The sequence below is a fragment of the Panthera onca genome, chromosome C1 (genome assembly GCF_046562875.1).
Source record: "Panthera onca isolate mPanOnc1 chromosome C1, mPanOnc1 haplotype 2, whole genome shotgun sequence".
Taxonomy (NCBI): domain Eukaryota; kingdom Metazoa; phylum Chordata; class Mammalia; order Carnivora; family Felidae; genus Panthera; species Panthera onca.
Window position 1 is genome coordinate 73,491,925 of NC_138346.1, and position 15,609 is coordinate 73,507,533.

Sequence of the window (15,609 nt, forward strand, 5' to 3'; positions counted from 1 at the left end):
GAAATTATTATATTTTTAAGTTTATTAATTTTGAGAGAGAGAGCGAGGGAGCGAGCTCACGTATGTGCGGGGGAGGGGTAGAGAGGAGAGAGAGAATTCCAAGCAGGCTCCATGCTGTCAGCGCAGAGCCTGATCTCACAAACCCAGAGATCATGACCTGAGCTGAAATCAAGAGTCAGAGGCTTAACCAACTGAACCACGGAGGCACCCAGGTAAGGCTTGAAATTATTAATTATGCACTATTTGTGCAATCTTACTCTAAAATAAATGTCTTTTTAAAAGTTTATTTATTTGGGGGGGGAGGGGAAGTGGGGGAGGGGCAGAGAGACAGACAACAGAATCCCAAGCAGGTTCTGCATTGTCATTGTGGAGCCTGATGCTGGGCTCAAATTCATGAACCGGGAGATCATGACTTGAGCTGAAGCCAGATGCTTACCCGAAGGAGCCACCCAGGTGTGCCTAAAATGAATGTCTTTTAAAAACACATGCTAGTGGAATAAAAGAAGACACTAGTCAAATTTACCAGATAAACTACAGAGCCTCACAGGATGGGATCACTTCATGCTCATTGCTATAAACTAAAATTAAATAGTTGGCATGGTGTGATTTAGCACAGTCAGAACATGCAACTGAGACATTTTTATGAGCAAAAATGACAAACGGAATGTCAATGCTATTTCTTTAATCTGTGTACTGAAGAACATGTGTTACTTTTTCACAAACATGCTTTGTGGGACATCAGAAATACATTATGGGGCATTTTCAAACCTGAAATTATCATTTTCCATGAAAATACATGTTTAAAAATGTAGAATTTGAACAAGCTTCAAGGTAGAATGAGATAATCTCCCATTTGTATTTACGACTAGGAGATTATTGGAAACATGGCCCTTCTTGCCTATTACATTTCTTCTGAGTGCTCCAATATCACTAAAAAAAAAAAAAAAAAAAAAAAGGCAATTAACTAGAAAAAGTAGAAGGTTGCAGCTAGGAAAAATATTAGTGGGTAAGGGATAATAATGCTGTAGGGCTATGTAAATCTCATGTATTATCCACCCCATTAAGCTTACAGTGAAAGAGAAAATACAAAGTGTATTATCTTTTCTGTGATGTATGTCCAAAATATACACCAAGTATGCATAAAAATATGCTCAGGAAACAGGGTAAGGTCTCACTAAAGAACTTAAATTACTGAAATTCCTCTGCTTTGTTAATCTATGTGTCTTACTGTTTAGAGTATATGAAACAGAGGTCTATGCTAGGTGTAAAATTACCATGGAAACAGGAACCCAGAGATCAGTAAGGAGATTTTTAGTATATACACCCCTGTAACTAGTCTTTCTTAGTCCAGCATACTGTAACTTTGTGCTAGAATCTCCTTGTTTGTACCTGCTCTGAGTTGCTATGGTGTCTAGAGGTTTGCCCTTGCATAAAAGATAGTGTAATATGAGTTTTTGCAGGACTCCTGTGATGGTTAATAGAATGAATGCAGATGATTTTTTGACGGCTAAGGGAATGGAGTATCTCACTTTTTTTTCTAACTCTGGACTGTGAATTGAAGTTAGCCTTCATATTCAGAGTGGCAACACCTTATGAAAAATATGAATAGAAAATTTTGTCTTATGGGGACTCAACTTCCTACTTGGCCATGGTACTGTGGCTTCCTGTAGGGCTACAGGCTCAGAAAGGAGTCTATCCACAGAGCTGTAGAAATAGTCCAGTGCCTTCTATGGCTAAGAAGTAAAGCTCTAGGCCAAATTCTGGAAGAGAACACCGATGATGGCCTTGAATAGACTTCTCTTCAGTAACTTCTTTGATGTACATGAGTCACTTCTACAGCAGGTAACCCAATTATTGGGGGAAATGACATCATTGGGGAATACTGTTGCACAGTAAAAATGTAAATAGGGCAATGGAAACATGAATCATAAAAACATTCTTTGGTCTATAGAAGACATAGATAGATGTTGACTGATATTTTAAGAATATTACAGATACCCAGAGTTTGTTGACTCAAATATAAATTACTGTGTGTGTGTGTGTGTACCTGTACCCACATATGATATCCTTTAAAAGCTGGGCTTTAATGGAAGTAAAAAACTTATGAGAACGGGCAGAAGATCATGTTTACAGAAACTATTTCTAGTCTGGTTCTTGAGTGTATCTAGGTTTCTGGGTCTTATACATGCTTATATTATCTTTTAAACATTAAGACAAAGACTCCAAAAATTTTACTCACCTAGAAAATGTTGAGTAAAAAGTCTTGGAAAGCAGAAACCATTAATGAAGTATCTTCTAGTTCACTTTACACTTTGCTCTAAACATCAATTAATCTGTCTTGAAAGCCACTGTAAAAGCTCATCTGTCTAGATTCAATTTCATGGTTTAAGCAAACTTTGTATCTACATAAGCTGGTATAAAGCACGTTCTTCAATTTCTATAATGACACATCTGTAAAGTATTTTATAGTTTTATATGTCACCAGAGAGATCTTTTGTTCATAATATTGTAAAATTCCTGAATTCCGTTCAGGAATACAAAATGATTAAAAGTATTTTTTAGAAAAAAAAAAAAAAAGGAATTTTTGCAAATAGTCATATTAAAATGAGTATTTATCAAGTATTTTTTTGTCTAGGCATGAATTAAAATACAGGTGTCATACTTACCATAAATAATTTATATCTGTAAGAGGAAAACTAGAAAAACAAGGAGTTTAGAAATGTAAGAATGAAAAGAAATAGATCATACATGTCAAATTTCCAACACTGAGTTTACAGGTAGGTACTCATGAAAGGCCCTGGGCCTCTTGCTTCCTATAGAGAAAGCTGAAAAAAGAAAAGGATTTGCGGTAATGTCTATGAAAAATAAGTGCTCAAAATCATTCAAATATTTTTCCAAGGACACACTTTATTCCTTAGGGAAAAAGTGTTACCAAATATAAAAGTGGATATATTTGATAGCCGGAGATATAAGATAGATTCCCTCTGTTAAAAAAAAAAATTCTTTAAAAAGACCCAGACAAATCTGTAAAGGAGGATATTCACTACCATAAGAAATGAATGGGTCTTCTGAAACTAGGTTTTTCTATAATTTTCTATTGGGTTATCTTTTTTGGTAAAGATTATCAAGATAAACCTAAATGAAGACTAACTTTCTGCCATAAGAATGAAATGTGGAGTTACAGATGATAGCCTGCCTCCTTGATATTTCCCAAAGCAATGACTGTTCACTGAGGAAGTATGGCTCTGTGTGTTGCAGAGATGGTAAAAGAAAAGAAGGAGCTTTTAAACTTGATAATTTGTTTTATTTTAGGTAGTTAACAGAATATTTCTTCACATATCACTAAGAGCATGAGAACACTTAAATACTTATTTAATACATTTATATTAAACATGAAAGGTTAGAGGCTAGAACTGGATACGAGATTTTGATACAGTCATAAATCACTGTATTTAAGTCTTTGAGGGATGTATGTAATCCATCCCCATATATTATGTGTAAATGGTGTAGGAATGGTCAGATACATTATTTGCTAAAGTAAAATGCAAATACTCTTATTTGCTGGTTGCCACACATCCATGAACCATGTCCAATACTTTTACTGTAAGTATCTTTCCTGCAGATCACTTTACCATAAGCATTTTCAACAGAAACATTTTCGCTGTTTAATTGGCCATAAGGCAATCTTGCCATAAAAGATAAAAAAAATAAAATAAAAATAACTGGCTGACAATTTGGTTTCTTTTCTCCAGTGATGCACTACTCCTATTTTTATATTACGTAAATCGTAGCCCTCATAATGGTTTGTACCGTGGCGCAGAGGTTTGCACCCACATTTCCCACAGAACTTTGGAACATCTATCAAAAGACATGTGACAATATGCTAAGAACAAACAAGGCTTATCACAGCACAACACAAAATTCAGTTTCAAATACGCATCCTAGCATTTGAAATCTGATGCCTCTCTTAATAAAGAAATTTTAGTGAAAAAAGAAAAAGTGTGATGCCAAACGAGGAGACACATCAACAAGCAAAAAAAAAAAAAAAAAAAAAAGTGTTTAATACTATCAACAAAATACTTTGAAAACAAATGCTTAGGTACAACCCACAAAATAAAGTCAGTATTTCCATGATTCTACCTTCCACATTTTGAATGTATTCAAATATTTTGTGTTTTGTAGTAGTCTTTTACATTTTGCTATTCATTTTTCATGTTTCATTATGTCCTTTGAGTGAATGTCCCTCTTTTGTTTTTCGTGATTTTATCTTTACAGTGCAACTGCCTTATGGCTAGTTACGCTGTGAAAGTGTCTGTGGCTGAGATATGTACAATGAAATTACTTACAATCCACACAAACACAGTGATAAATGTAGAGTTCTAAACTAGCAGAAAGGCTGATGTCCAGCATTTACAGAAAATTTTGCTTAAATTAGGACTCATTTAACAAAATCCCAACTATGTGGAAATACATGTTAAATAGCATCCACTGGCCGAGAAACTCTCTCATCTACCTCAGAGTGGTTTCATTTGTGTCACAGCTAACCTTGGGAGTATGACCAACAGCTGGCTGGCTTTAACATGTGCCACTTTGATGTACTACTTTAACCCACAGTATGCTGAACCCTTTGTTTAAAGAATTTGTATTCAAGTATTCTAAAATTTAAGTTTTCAAACTTTCATAAAAGTAGAGAGATCAACAAACCACCTCCCCAATTTAAGTTACAACATTATGCCATACTTTTTATGCTCCATTTATCTTTCTTTTCTACTATTATAGAATTTTAAAACAGATCCCTCACATCAGATCATTTCAACTCTAAATACTTCCATATGTAGCTCTGTAAAATAAGGACTTCGCAAAACTACATTTATTCCACCATATAATGAGTTCACAGTCAAATTTTCCTGATGTCTCAAAAATTTCTTTCTTCAGTTGGCTTGTACTAGTCAGGCTGAAATAAGATTTACTGATGGCATTGGACTATGATTGCTACTTAAGTACCTTAAATCTAAAAAGAGGCTCTCATACCCTCATTTTCATGTTCTTGGCTTACTGAGGGAACCATAGCAACAAACTCATAGGATGCTCCACATTCCGAGCTTGTGTGCAGGTTTCATCATGGTGGCATTAAAACATCCTCTAACCTCAGTATGTCTTATAAACAGAAAGTTAGAGCTAGCAGCTTTCAGGTCAAACTCTTGTGGTTAGAATACTTTATGGATGGTGCTGTATACTTTACATCTTGTCATACTGTAACGCTTAGAGTTGCTAAGATCAGTCAGCCAATTCAAGTGATGGCAGCCCCATCTTTCCATATTTTCAAGTTCATCATCAACCTGTCTCCTAGTGCAATGGTTTCCAATGTTGGCTGCACACTGCAATCACCTGGGATGGGGTAGGTGCAGAGTTTAGAAACTATCACTGACTGAGTCCCATGCCCAGAGATTCCAATTCAAGCTGTGGTCTGAATATTAGAGATTTAAAATATTAAATATTTAAGATATTAGGAATTTAAAAACTCCCAAGATGATTCTAATGTGCAGCCAGGATCAAAATACAGTGGTTTTTGCATACACTGACAATCTTTGCTTGAACCATTTCATTAGAGCATGCAAATTGGTGATTTTTCTAATTTTATTGTTCTTTCTACATTTATCAGCAGGAATTCCCTTGGCGTATTTAGATACCTTAAGATAGCTATTAATGGCCAGGATTATTTGGTTATCCTAAAAATAATCTGTACAGGATAGTAGGATAAACTTTTAATTCTTCTCTTTAATTACCAGTAATTAAATTAATTTACTTTTGAGTAAGGCAGTGATTTTCACACTGCACTGTGTGATCATCAGGGCATATTCAAAAAGTTGATGCCTGCTTTGGGCCCCAGACTTCAACAGTTCCGCAGGCAATTTTAATGTACAACAAAGTTGGGAACCTCTGGAGGTGCTAGTACCCGAATTACCTCCAATGGTGATAAACAAAAGTTTGTTGTTTGCTTGTTCCAGTAGTGGTTGTTGCATTTCTGTTGACAGAAAAATGTATGTGATCGTTTTGACCCAGATATGAAAAGAAAAGAAAGAAGAGCTGACAGGAAACATGACAATTTTATTAAATTCCAAGATCAGGTTGATCTCCAACTTCCATAAGAACTAATCAAATGATAGAAAGGTCAGTAGTTTGCTGGTCTCCACACAATGTTCTGATTTAATGAATATTTAAGAATTATTTAAGTGATTTTACTGTTAAATCTGTCTATAAAGCTTATGATATAGGGCATTTGGAAACAAATGGCTTTTTAAAGCCTAATAACTCACTAACATTTTATATATTCATGAAAATTTACACTCCTAGACTCTGGCAACATAGCAAGCATGGATAGGCATAGCAGTTGGTATAGGTAGGAATATTTGTAGGGACCCCCTCAGACTCTGACAGTCAGCACGAAGGTTGTTTTGAAGTAAAGACATTTGAAATTCAACAAATGTAGAAACAAGCCTTCTTGGAGCATCCCTTATTTCACTAAAAGCAGAAACTTCTGGGGGTGAGGCTGCCATGGGTCCCTTCTGTGGGAGATTCATGGCATGAAAAAAAAGTGGGAGGACCACTTGTACCTGCATAAACAAACATTATTGCAAAATTTCTTAGATCCCCATTGTTCCCCTAGGAACCTATTTGTTTTTCCCCCAGAAACCCTTTCTGCCCACTTCCTCTCCCCCATTAAGCTAGGTAGATAACCCCTAGTGTAGTCATTTAGGTAAACTACTTTCATGAGCTCCTATGTGTATCTGAATACTTTGGGATTATTTTTCTATTAATTTAACTATTGTCAGTTAAATTCACTGGCTTCCTCAGTCACTTAACCTAAGAAGGCAGAGGAAAAGCCTCACTCTTCCCACATATTGTTAAGCATTTTTGGTGGGCAGTTTGACAATATGTGCCCCTAAAGCCCCCGTATACACAGTTGCCCAGGCAGTTCCACTTAAAAAAATGTAAGTGACAAAGATACTCAGATGTGCAGAGAAACCGTTTACCATTGTTCGTCAAAGTAAAAAACTGGAAAAAAAAATTTACTAATAAGGGATTGCTTACATAAATTTTCTAAACCATGGGTATTTAACCATTAAAAAAGAGGTGGGTCTTTATATACTGATAACAGAAACACATGCTTGGTTTTCACTATGCCGTTAAGGAAAAAACCTACATTATAGAACACTGTATAATATATCCTCACTGAATTAAAAACAAAACAAAGCCAAAGGTGTGTTTGTGTGTGTGCGCGCGTGTGAGTAGGTATCTACAGAGGTGTGTGGGGCAATGGCCATTGTATAGAAAGATGTGGGAATGAAGGAAATTTTACCTTTACTCCAAGTTCTTCAAGACTTACTTTTTGTAAAATATAGAAGGCCTTTTGTAATAAAACATTAACAAGTTAAGAGAACCTTTTTGTGGTGATCAGGAAGCTATAGTGTTGTAGCTGTGGTAAGAAGAATATCATGACTATGTAGCTAAAAAGGCCTGAAAAAATAAGGGAGGAAAAACTTGGCTGGTTTTAACAGAAAGTCGTATTCCTCCTGTTATTTAGAAAAGAAACAGGAAGGAATGAATATATGATGAAATTTTGTCATTTAGCCATAATAAATCATAACATCCAAAATCCTCAATCGTCCTTTATACATGATTGCTAATCTAATATTCTATTTATGAACATGTATAACTTCCTATTCTATCTCCTTTATAAATCCGGCACATTTCTACTGAGGCATAAAGTGTTCCCATTTAAGTTTGTGTCCTATCTCATGATGTGCTGATGCTTTTTTGTATTGTAAATTACTTGCTCCAGATGGAGGAAAAAAAGAAATAAATTGACTTAGGGCTGGTCTCACATTTATCTTTTACCTTCAGTATTTATGTTTTGTTTTTTTTTTTTTTAACCCACTGCAGTGGGAAGAAAGTCGTATCTATACATTTTAGGAACAAAATTTAAATATGTAAACAAAACACAAAACCCAACCCCTATAAAGTCTTAAAATTAGTAGTATACATTAACTATTAATGTCAGTATGTACCACACAATAATGATTTAATGGACAGTATGTTAAAATTATGGCACTTAAATACATACTCCACAATAAATGGATGTGGCACTGTGAAGTTAAATTGCCCTATCAGTTTAAAATTTCTGTTTTACCACCATCTTTTTCATTCCCTTTCGCATTTTATTGTCAAATATCCACTATTTCAACTGAATGAAATCATTAATATTTTCTCTCTTGCTCATTACTTATTACAATAGGCCCACCCAAGGCTCTCTACCCCTTAATGCCTTCTGGGTCAACCAGAAATTTCCCTTACTTTTATTCTCCTGTGTCCTTTGCTAACTCGTTGCTTTAGGAAAAACTCTAATCTTGTGGCTTCTTTATTTTCTTAGAAGTAGTAATTCCCAATCAGTTATTTAACATTCATTAATATCTGCTCTTGACACTATTTCTTGAGCACTTTCTTCTAGTGAAAGGGAGCCAGATTCCTTGGCCTGTGGGCACAGACAGGTGCACTCAGGTTCAGAAGGGGGCCCCTTCTCATCTGCAGGGAAGGGGAGGGTGGGGGGCTGCCGGAAGAAGGCTAGGATTCTCAGGCTGATGCCATGCTGCTCCCCTCCCCTCATTTTACACATAAGTACTAAAACTGGAAACTGCCTAGACTCTAGTATTTTTTTCCTGGAACAGAAAAACTGTGAAATTGTGACTTGTGGCACAATTCACTTTACAGGATGTGGCTGGAGGATTTAAGTAACAGCCAATGAACACTTTGACAAAAGGACTCAATTTATGGCTTCAACAGCTTCTTTCTGGTGGGCAACACAAACTATGTATCTTTTGTGTGTGTGTGTGTGTGTGTGTGTGTGTGTGTGTGTGTGTGTGAGAGAGAGAGAGAGAGAGAGAGAGAGAGAGAGAGAGAGAAAGAGTGTGTGTGTGTGTGTGAATTGGTGTGCTTTTTCTTAAAAGAGAAGCCCAAGGGTTCCACCAAGGGTTCCACCTCCTTTCTTTTCTTTAAGGACTATTTTGCATAATATTTTCCATCAAGAAGAATTATAATCACATGTGCATATATTTGTATTCTCACTTTCCTCCGGCTTTTATCTATTATTCTATTATATATGTTTATGACTATGGTGTTTATTTTCTATCTTATTGTATGTGGTCTTAAAAGCTACCTCAAATTTTGGCAGAACGTAAGAGACTGTACAAATGCATCAAATTTTAAGAGAGGTGAAGATGTGAACAATGGAAAAATGGAACACTAATAAAAGAGAAAACAGAAAGGAACATTAAGACAACATTCCCTCCTCACTGCTCTTTAGTGGAACATACATAAAAAAAACAAAAAACACAAGGTTATAAGAAATGCAAGGCTATAAGGAAAAGACAGAGCCAAAACAAAACGATAAACTCTCTTCATAAAAGACAAAAGGATGCGCATTTTATGTTTATAGAGAGTAGATATGTAACACTGCTAAGCTAGAAAATACGGAATAATGAAGAGAGGGGAACAGAAAAGCAAGATAACAATAAAGCATAAATACTTCAAAACAACTTTATTACTTCCGGGGAAGCTTCTCCTTAAGACTCCTTCCCAACCAGCCTGAGAAAACTGTAGAGGGGATGGTTCTTCCTTGTGTTTTGGGAAGTAATCTCTTTGAGCCCCAAACTTAAAAAGCTTTGGCTTTTTACTTTCATACAGCCTACTATCCCTCATACAAAAATCAACCAAACGACTGTCAGACCAAAGGACCAACCAACCCGAGCAAACAAACAGAGGGATTCTGCTGAACTGAATCATAAAGAAATGGAAATCTTTTCAGCCTAGGGCATCCTGAGCTCTTCCTTAGAAAATGACTCTGCAGTAAGTCAGCTATTTAAAAACAAAATTCAGCAGCTGGTCTCAGGTTCTGGCATTTCAACAGAATGTGTAACATCCTGAAAACACCAGAGTAGGCAGGGATCTCTCCCAGGTAGTGATCAAACCATTGCCCTGTTAACAATTCACCTTATTGCTAAAAGGCTTTTTAAGTTCCAAGATTTTCAACTCAAGTTTGTAATATGTATATAAAGGTAGAGCAATTGTCTGCAACAAAATGTTCAAAATATTGAAGAAAAATGAGGAACAATAAGAGACTTAATCCTAAATCTTTTCATGTAATCCTTTCTTATTTAGGAAACCAAGAAAATTGAACAAAGATGTTACTTTTGTCAAGATCTAGTCAAAGACAAAGACAAAGACTACCTCTATCTATCTATCTATCTATCTATCTATCTATCTATTAAATTTTAAGCCACCCCTGCCCTTATTCTGGTCAGGACTACCAAATTCTAAAAATGAGAGGATTTTTATACTACATTTAGTATTTCTGCATGCAATGTGGTAAAGAGAAGATAAGAGTTAAACTTAACAGAAAAAGCAGCAAAACTGACATTTTATGCTATTATTTACTTGCAATCAAACTTCTAAAGATATCTATCACTACTTAGAAAAAGAAACATGAAACAAATCAGATTTTACTCCTTTATGCATACAATCAAATTTCAGTTTTCTACCCTTATCTTTGTAGCTTATTGCCATGGTTACAATTTAAATGTCATAACTGTGGCTGAAACATAGGCAAATTTAAGAAAGCACACAAGTAACGTTATTATAGTTAAAATAATAGAAAGTGGAGTAAATAGCAGTTGTGATTGTAGTGTGTGAAGATTAATACACTCCTTCTCCCCCCAAAAGCAAAAAACAAGGTCAGTAAATGTAACTAACACCTGCCAGATCTGAATAGGAGTTTGGTATGAGTATACTCTGACAAAAGTAAGGGATGAAGCATAGTTATTAGGTGTGAATTACAAATGTAGCTGTGGTGAAGACAGATGAATTATTGGAGTTGTATTTCCCTAACGTTAAAGTATTTGGGGAGGAACTCAGACAATACACACACACACACACACATCTATATTTAACTCATTAGTAAATCGTGAAGATGGTGGTCGAACGATGCTGAGTAAATGTACTAGAGGGGAGGGAGGTAGAAAGGACAGCAAGGCCCCAAATATTTCATTCTGTTATGTGTCTTCCTAATCAAAGCTCATTCTCTATATATGTAAATCAACACAGTTGTACACTGCCTGGCTGGCTTTTGGTAGTTAGAAACCACCGAACTGCCTTTTCTGGCTCAGCTCAGCCGGGGCAGAATGGTGTGTGTCAGGAGCGGAACTGTACTAAGAAGATCCAGGATGTTCTCCGGCTCTGCTCTAGGCAGCATTTCTGGCTTGGCTTTATCTCCTTCCTGGTTCCAGCTAATGCTGGAAATCTCCCCCTGCCCTACTTCTCACCACTGCTCCAGTTTGGAAACAAAACCACCTAATCCATTGCCCCCTCAGTCCTAGAAACAGTGGCAGCTTTGGTTATGATCAGTCTCATGGGCGTTTGAGTATGCTGTTTAATTTTCCCAAACCTTCCAATGCGCCCTTGAACTATAAACCTCCCTGAATCAAATCCCTCATATGGAACTAGCTGCCATGAGCTTGGTTTTCCTGACTTGACTCTAATATAGTTATCATCCTTGGTCTACAAAAAGCTCGTGCCTATCAAACACTTGCACTGCAACAAAAAAGGGCAATATATAAGAGATTTTTAATAAAACGATGATGCCAATGAGGAAGTATGAGAGGATCAACCTCACATTCCTAAAGGGAGGGAAAAATAATATAATCTTTTCAGGCAAACAACTTGGTTACACATATCAAGAGGCTTAAAAATGTTCATATACTCTAATATTTTTTCTTTAAAAGTATAGCCTACGATAAATCAAAAGTACAGATATAATTTTATGTACAGGGATGTTTCCCACAATGCTATATGTAATTGTAAAAAAAATTAGAAACAACCTTAATGTCCAGAAATAGAGATATCAGTAAATATGGCATATATCTGTCGTTCCTCTTTATAGCCCCCCCTCCTCCAATTTCAAGTGGATAGCACCATGATGTAGGTGCTCAACATCTACCTCCACTAGACCTGAAGCACTTAAGAGGACAAGGATATTTGTTTTAAAGATTGACAGCTATGTGCTAGACAACTGTTTTAAGGCTCTCAAGAAATATTTCTGGAATAAATTAATGATGTACTGTTAAAGATAAACTTACAGAAGAATTTTATATGAAATGGCAAATTTTTGCCACAGACAAGTACGAAACGCACTACTGTGTGCTTAGTATTTTTCTTTACATTTTTCAAATCACTTTTTAATAGTTTATAGAGCTGTTATTTCTCCTGAAGAATATTTAAATCAGGCAACTTTTTTGCTCAAAGCATTTTCAGTGACTCTCCATGACCTGTGGGAGAGTTAAAAGTCACCAGTATTTACAAATCTATTTTGACCCAATGTGGCTATCTAGACTTTGCACACTTTGCCATCTCTCAAACCAGTTTTAAATGTTCATATGTGACATTTGTTGTCTCTTTTGCTGCCTAGTGACAAAGCGCTCTCTGCAGTAGGCTGTCCATTTACAACAATGTCTCCCACACAATATACATTTGGCATCTAACCACATACTATTTCATGTTATGATTTTCCTTATATTAAGCTACTGTTTGTGAGTTTTATTGTTAAGTAGCTTTTCATATGTCTTTGCCTAATCTATGGCTTGAGTAAACAATTCATGGGAATTGGGAATAGCTTCCTTATAAAACAGTGGAGTGCCTTGTATGCACTATAAATAACCCTGGAATCCTAATACCAGGTTTTGGTAAACTCAGATATCAGACATTTAGTGATTTGAGTTTTATTCAAGATCAAAATCTGTCTAAAAATTGTCAAAGTATTTAGATAACAAGGCCTATTCTAGTATTTATATATTGATAACATTGTCCTTTATGTTATAAGTTCCAAGGAAGATGCAGAAACATGTACGTGGTGCACCAATCACTGTGTGACCAGCAATGTGTATAGGACTGGGTCCGTGATGTAGGTGCTCAACATTTAATGAATGAACACTGAATATGAAGTCATCAAATATTTATGAAGATGGCAGATACTCTCCTTAATGTAATTCATCCTTTCTGCGAAGTGAATTTGGAGTGAAAAGAAAGATAAGGAAATTATATTAGAAGCTTCTGGATTCTATTAGAAGCTACCATATAGTCTGCATCTGGATACATAAAGGATATGAATGTTTCAGGCAACTCTTGAGTGCGGGAAACACTACGAAAGGAAAAATCTTGATTTATATAAATGATCAGTCAACTTTCCCAGATTATGCAGGAACTTTTGTGAGGGCATCCCTGTACTTTCTTATGATAGAAAAGAAAATATTCAGATGATATGTGCCTATATTAAAAATGTCCAGTGGTGATAACATTGACATGCTGATGTCCAGTGCTTTAACTTTCTTTATAGCTGATATCTTTAAGTCTACTCAACAATGTTCAAACGAATCAAGCAAAGTAAGAACTATTTGAAAGTGAAGGAGCTCAGGAGTGTCACTACAAGAGGCAGTAAACTGAGAAAGCAAGCTATATGAATGCTCTTTTTGTGTGTGCAAAACATAAGAAATATTTTTTGTATGATAAAAACTCATACCTGTTGATCTCCAAGGAAATGACTTCTCAGTTGAGCTAGAGAAAAAAGGGAAAAAATGAAATATTTACTTCCTTTGTCATAACATTTAACTGTGGACCTATTTTGCACATAAACATCTAATTTTCACATTTCATTACATAAAAGTATAAAAGTCTCAAACAAAATTTAAAGCCACTCTTTTAACTAAGTTAATTTTAGACATATTTAAGCTTCCATATCAATTTGGGACGAAACTAGTTCTACTTGGAAATTAAGGCAAATTATAAAGTGATATAAGATTCTTCTTGGATAAGACAAATAAAATAGCACAACTATGCATGATATTCATGGTACTTATGTATTATGTTGCTTTTTGTGATATGAAAACTACATATACGTTAAAAAGAACATATACGTTATATACATAGAAGTTATTATACATGTATACATTGACTACAACACATTAAAAAGGACCCAAAAGGCTGTTAAAAACTTCATTCTAATTCCTGTTAAAAGCCCCGGAAACTAAAAATAAATACACACACACATGCACACATACAAACATAAATGTCTAGAAACTATAATCGGCACAAAATTTATTGGTTAGTTTGAGCTGGATGTTAACCTTATATAAGGTTTTAGGGGCACCTGAGTGGCTCAGTGAGTTATGCCTCTGACTTCGGTTCAGGTCATGATCTCATGGTTCCTGGGTTCGAGCCCCATGTTGGGCTCTGTGCTGACAGCTCGGAGCATAGAGCCTGTTTTGGATGCTTGTCTCTAACCCTGCCCCTCTCCTGCTTGTGCCCTCTGTCTCTCTCTCTCTCAAAACTAAACATTAAAAAAATTTAAAAAAATATATAGGGTTTTAAAAATCAGAATATTTTAGCTATACATGTCTCTTAGTTTATAGAGTACCAATTTAATACATTTCTTCATAAAAACATATCTGTGCCCCCCCCCCAACCCCCACCCCCACTTGCCAAATACAGCAAAGCATGGTGCTAAGGGGACAGTGAAGTAGAACACAGGAACAAGAGGCTGGATTATGAAGTATTTATTAAACTCTTGATGAAGCACTTTACATATATTATCTCCTTTTTATTGTCCACAACAACCTTCTGAAAAGATACATCATCATTCTTATTTTACAGGTAAAGAAACTGGTCAAAATCTTATGCTAGTAACCAGAATTGGCTGGGATTCAAACCCAGGATGGTCTGATTCCAAAGTCAGGGCTTTTCACTAGTGTATATGGCAGAACGGCTTGCGATCTCATTTTTCCATTAACCATGTAAACACACACACACACACACACACACACAATATGCCTAGAAAGAAAGAAGTCTGGAAAAATAAAAACCCAAGTGTTAGCAGTTATTTCTGTGGGGTACAATTAAAATGTCTTTTTTTTCCTTCTTAAACATTTTACTTTTTTGAAATCAGGAAAAATGCACATATTGACTTATTTTTAGGGTGTTTATTAAATTTAAGGAAAAGGTGTGTTTCTCTGGACTTAAGGAAACACTATAAAATACAGGACATGGAACAGAAGAAGGGAGCAGTCTTTTTAGTGCTATAGTTCTCAGATTTAAAGTTCTTGTTAACCCCCTGTTATTTCCCCAATTCATAAAGTGGTTAATGAAACTCTAGATTTAATAAGAACTCCCTGAACTTCAACTTTGTGTGTGATTTGCCTTTACTTTGGTCAGAGCCCTAGCAGTTTACATTCTGGGACCTTGAACTAGCAGCAAGCAGGGGAGGGGCATGCCCCCAGTGAATGCGTATCTCTATTACTCTGTTGATGTTCCTTTATCTGCTGCACTCCTACCTGATTTCAGAAGGGACTGATGGGACAGGAAAAGGTGAACATTTGGTCAGATACGAGTTAGGGCACATTTGTCTTCTTGCTCCTGAGGGAAGGTTATTACATTCTGTGACTCCAAAAGTGGTTCCCTACACTGAATTTCAACTTCTCTTAAATCTGTTTTTATTTCACTCTATCATCT

At 35.8% G+C, this 15,609-nt stretch overlaps 1 protein-coding gene across 14 annotated transcripts in view; it reads right to left on the bottom strand.

Annotated features, from left to right (window-relative positions):
* The window catches only part of PKP4 (plakophilin 4), a 238,285-nt gene that overhangs the window by 62,664 nt on the left and 160,012 nt on the right, over positions 1-15,609 (bottom strand). For all 14 annotated transcript variants that reach the window (XM_078451276.1, XM_078451274.1, XM_078451275.1 and 11 more), the window contains one exon: positions 13,625-13,659. In XM_078451276.1, coding sequence (XP_078307402.1) covers positions 13,625-13,659 — 35 coding nt within the window. The remainder of the gene's footprint in view (positions 1-13,624; positions 13,660-15,609) is intronic.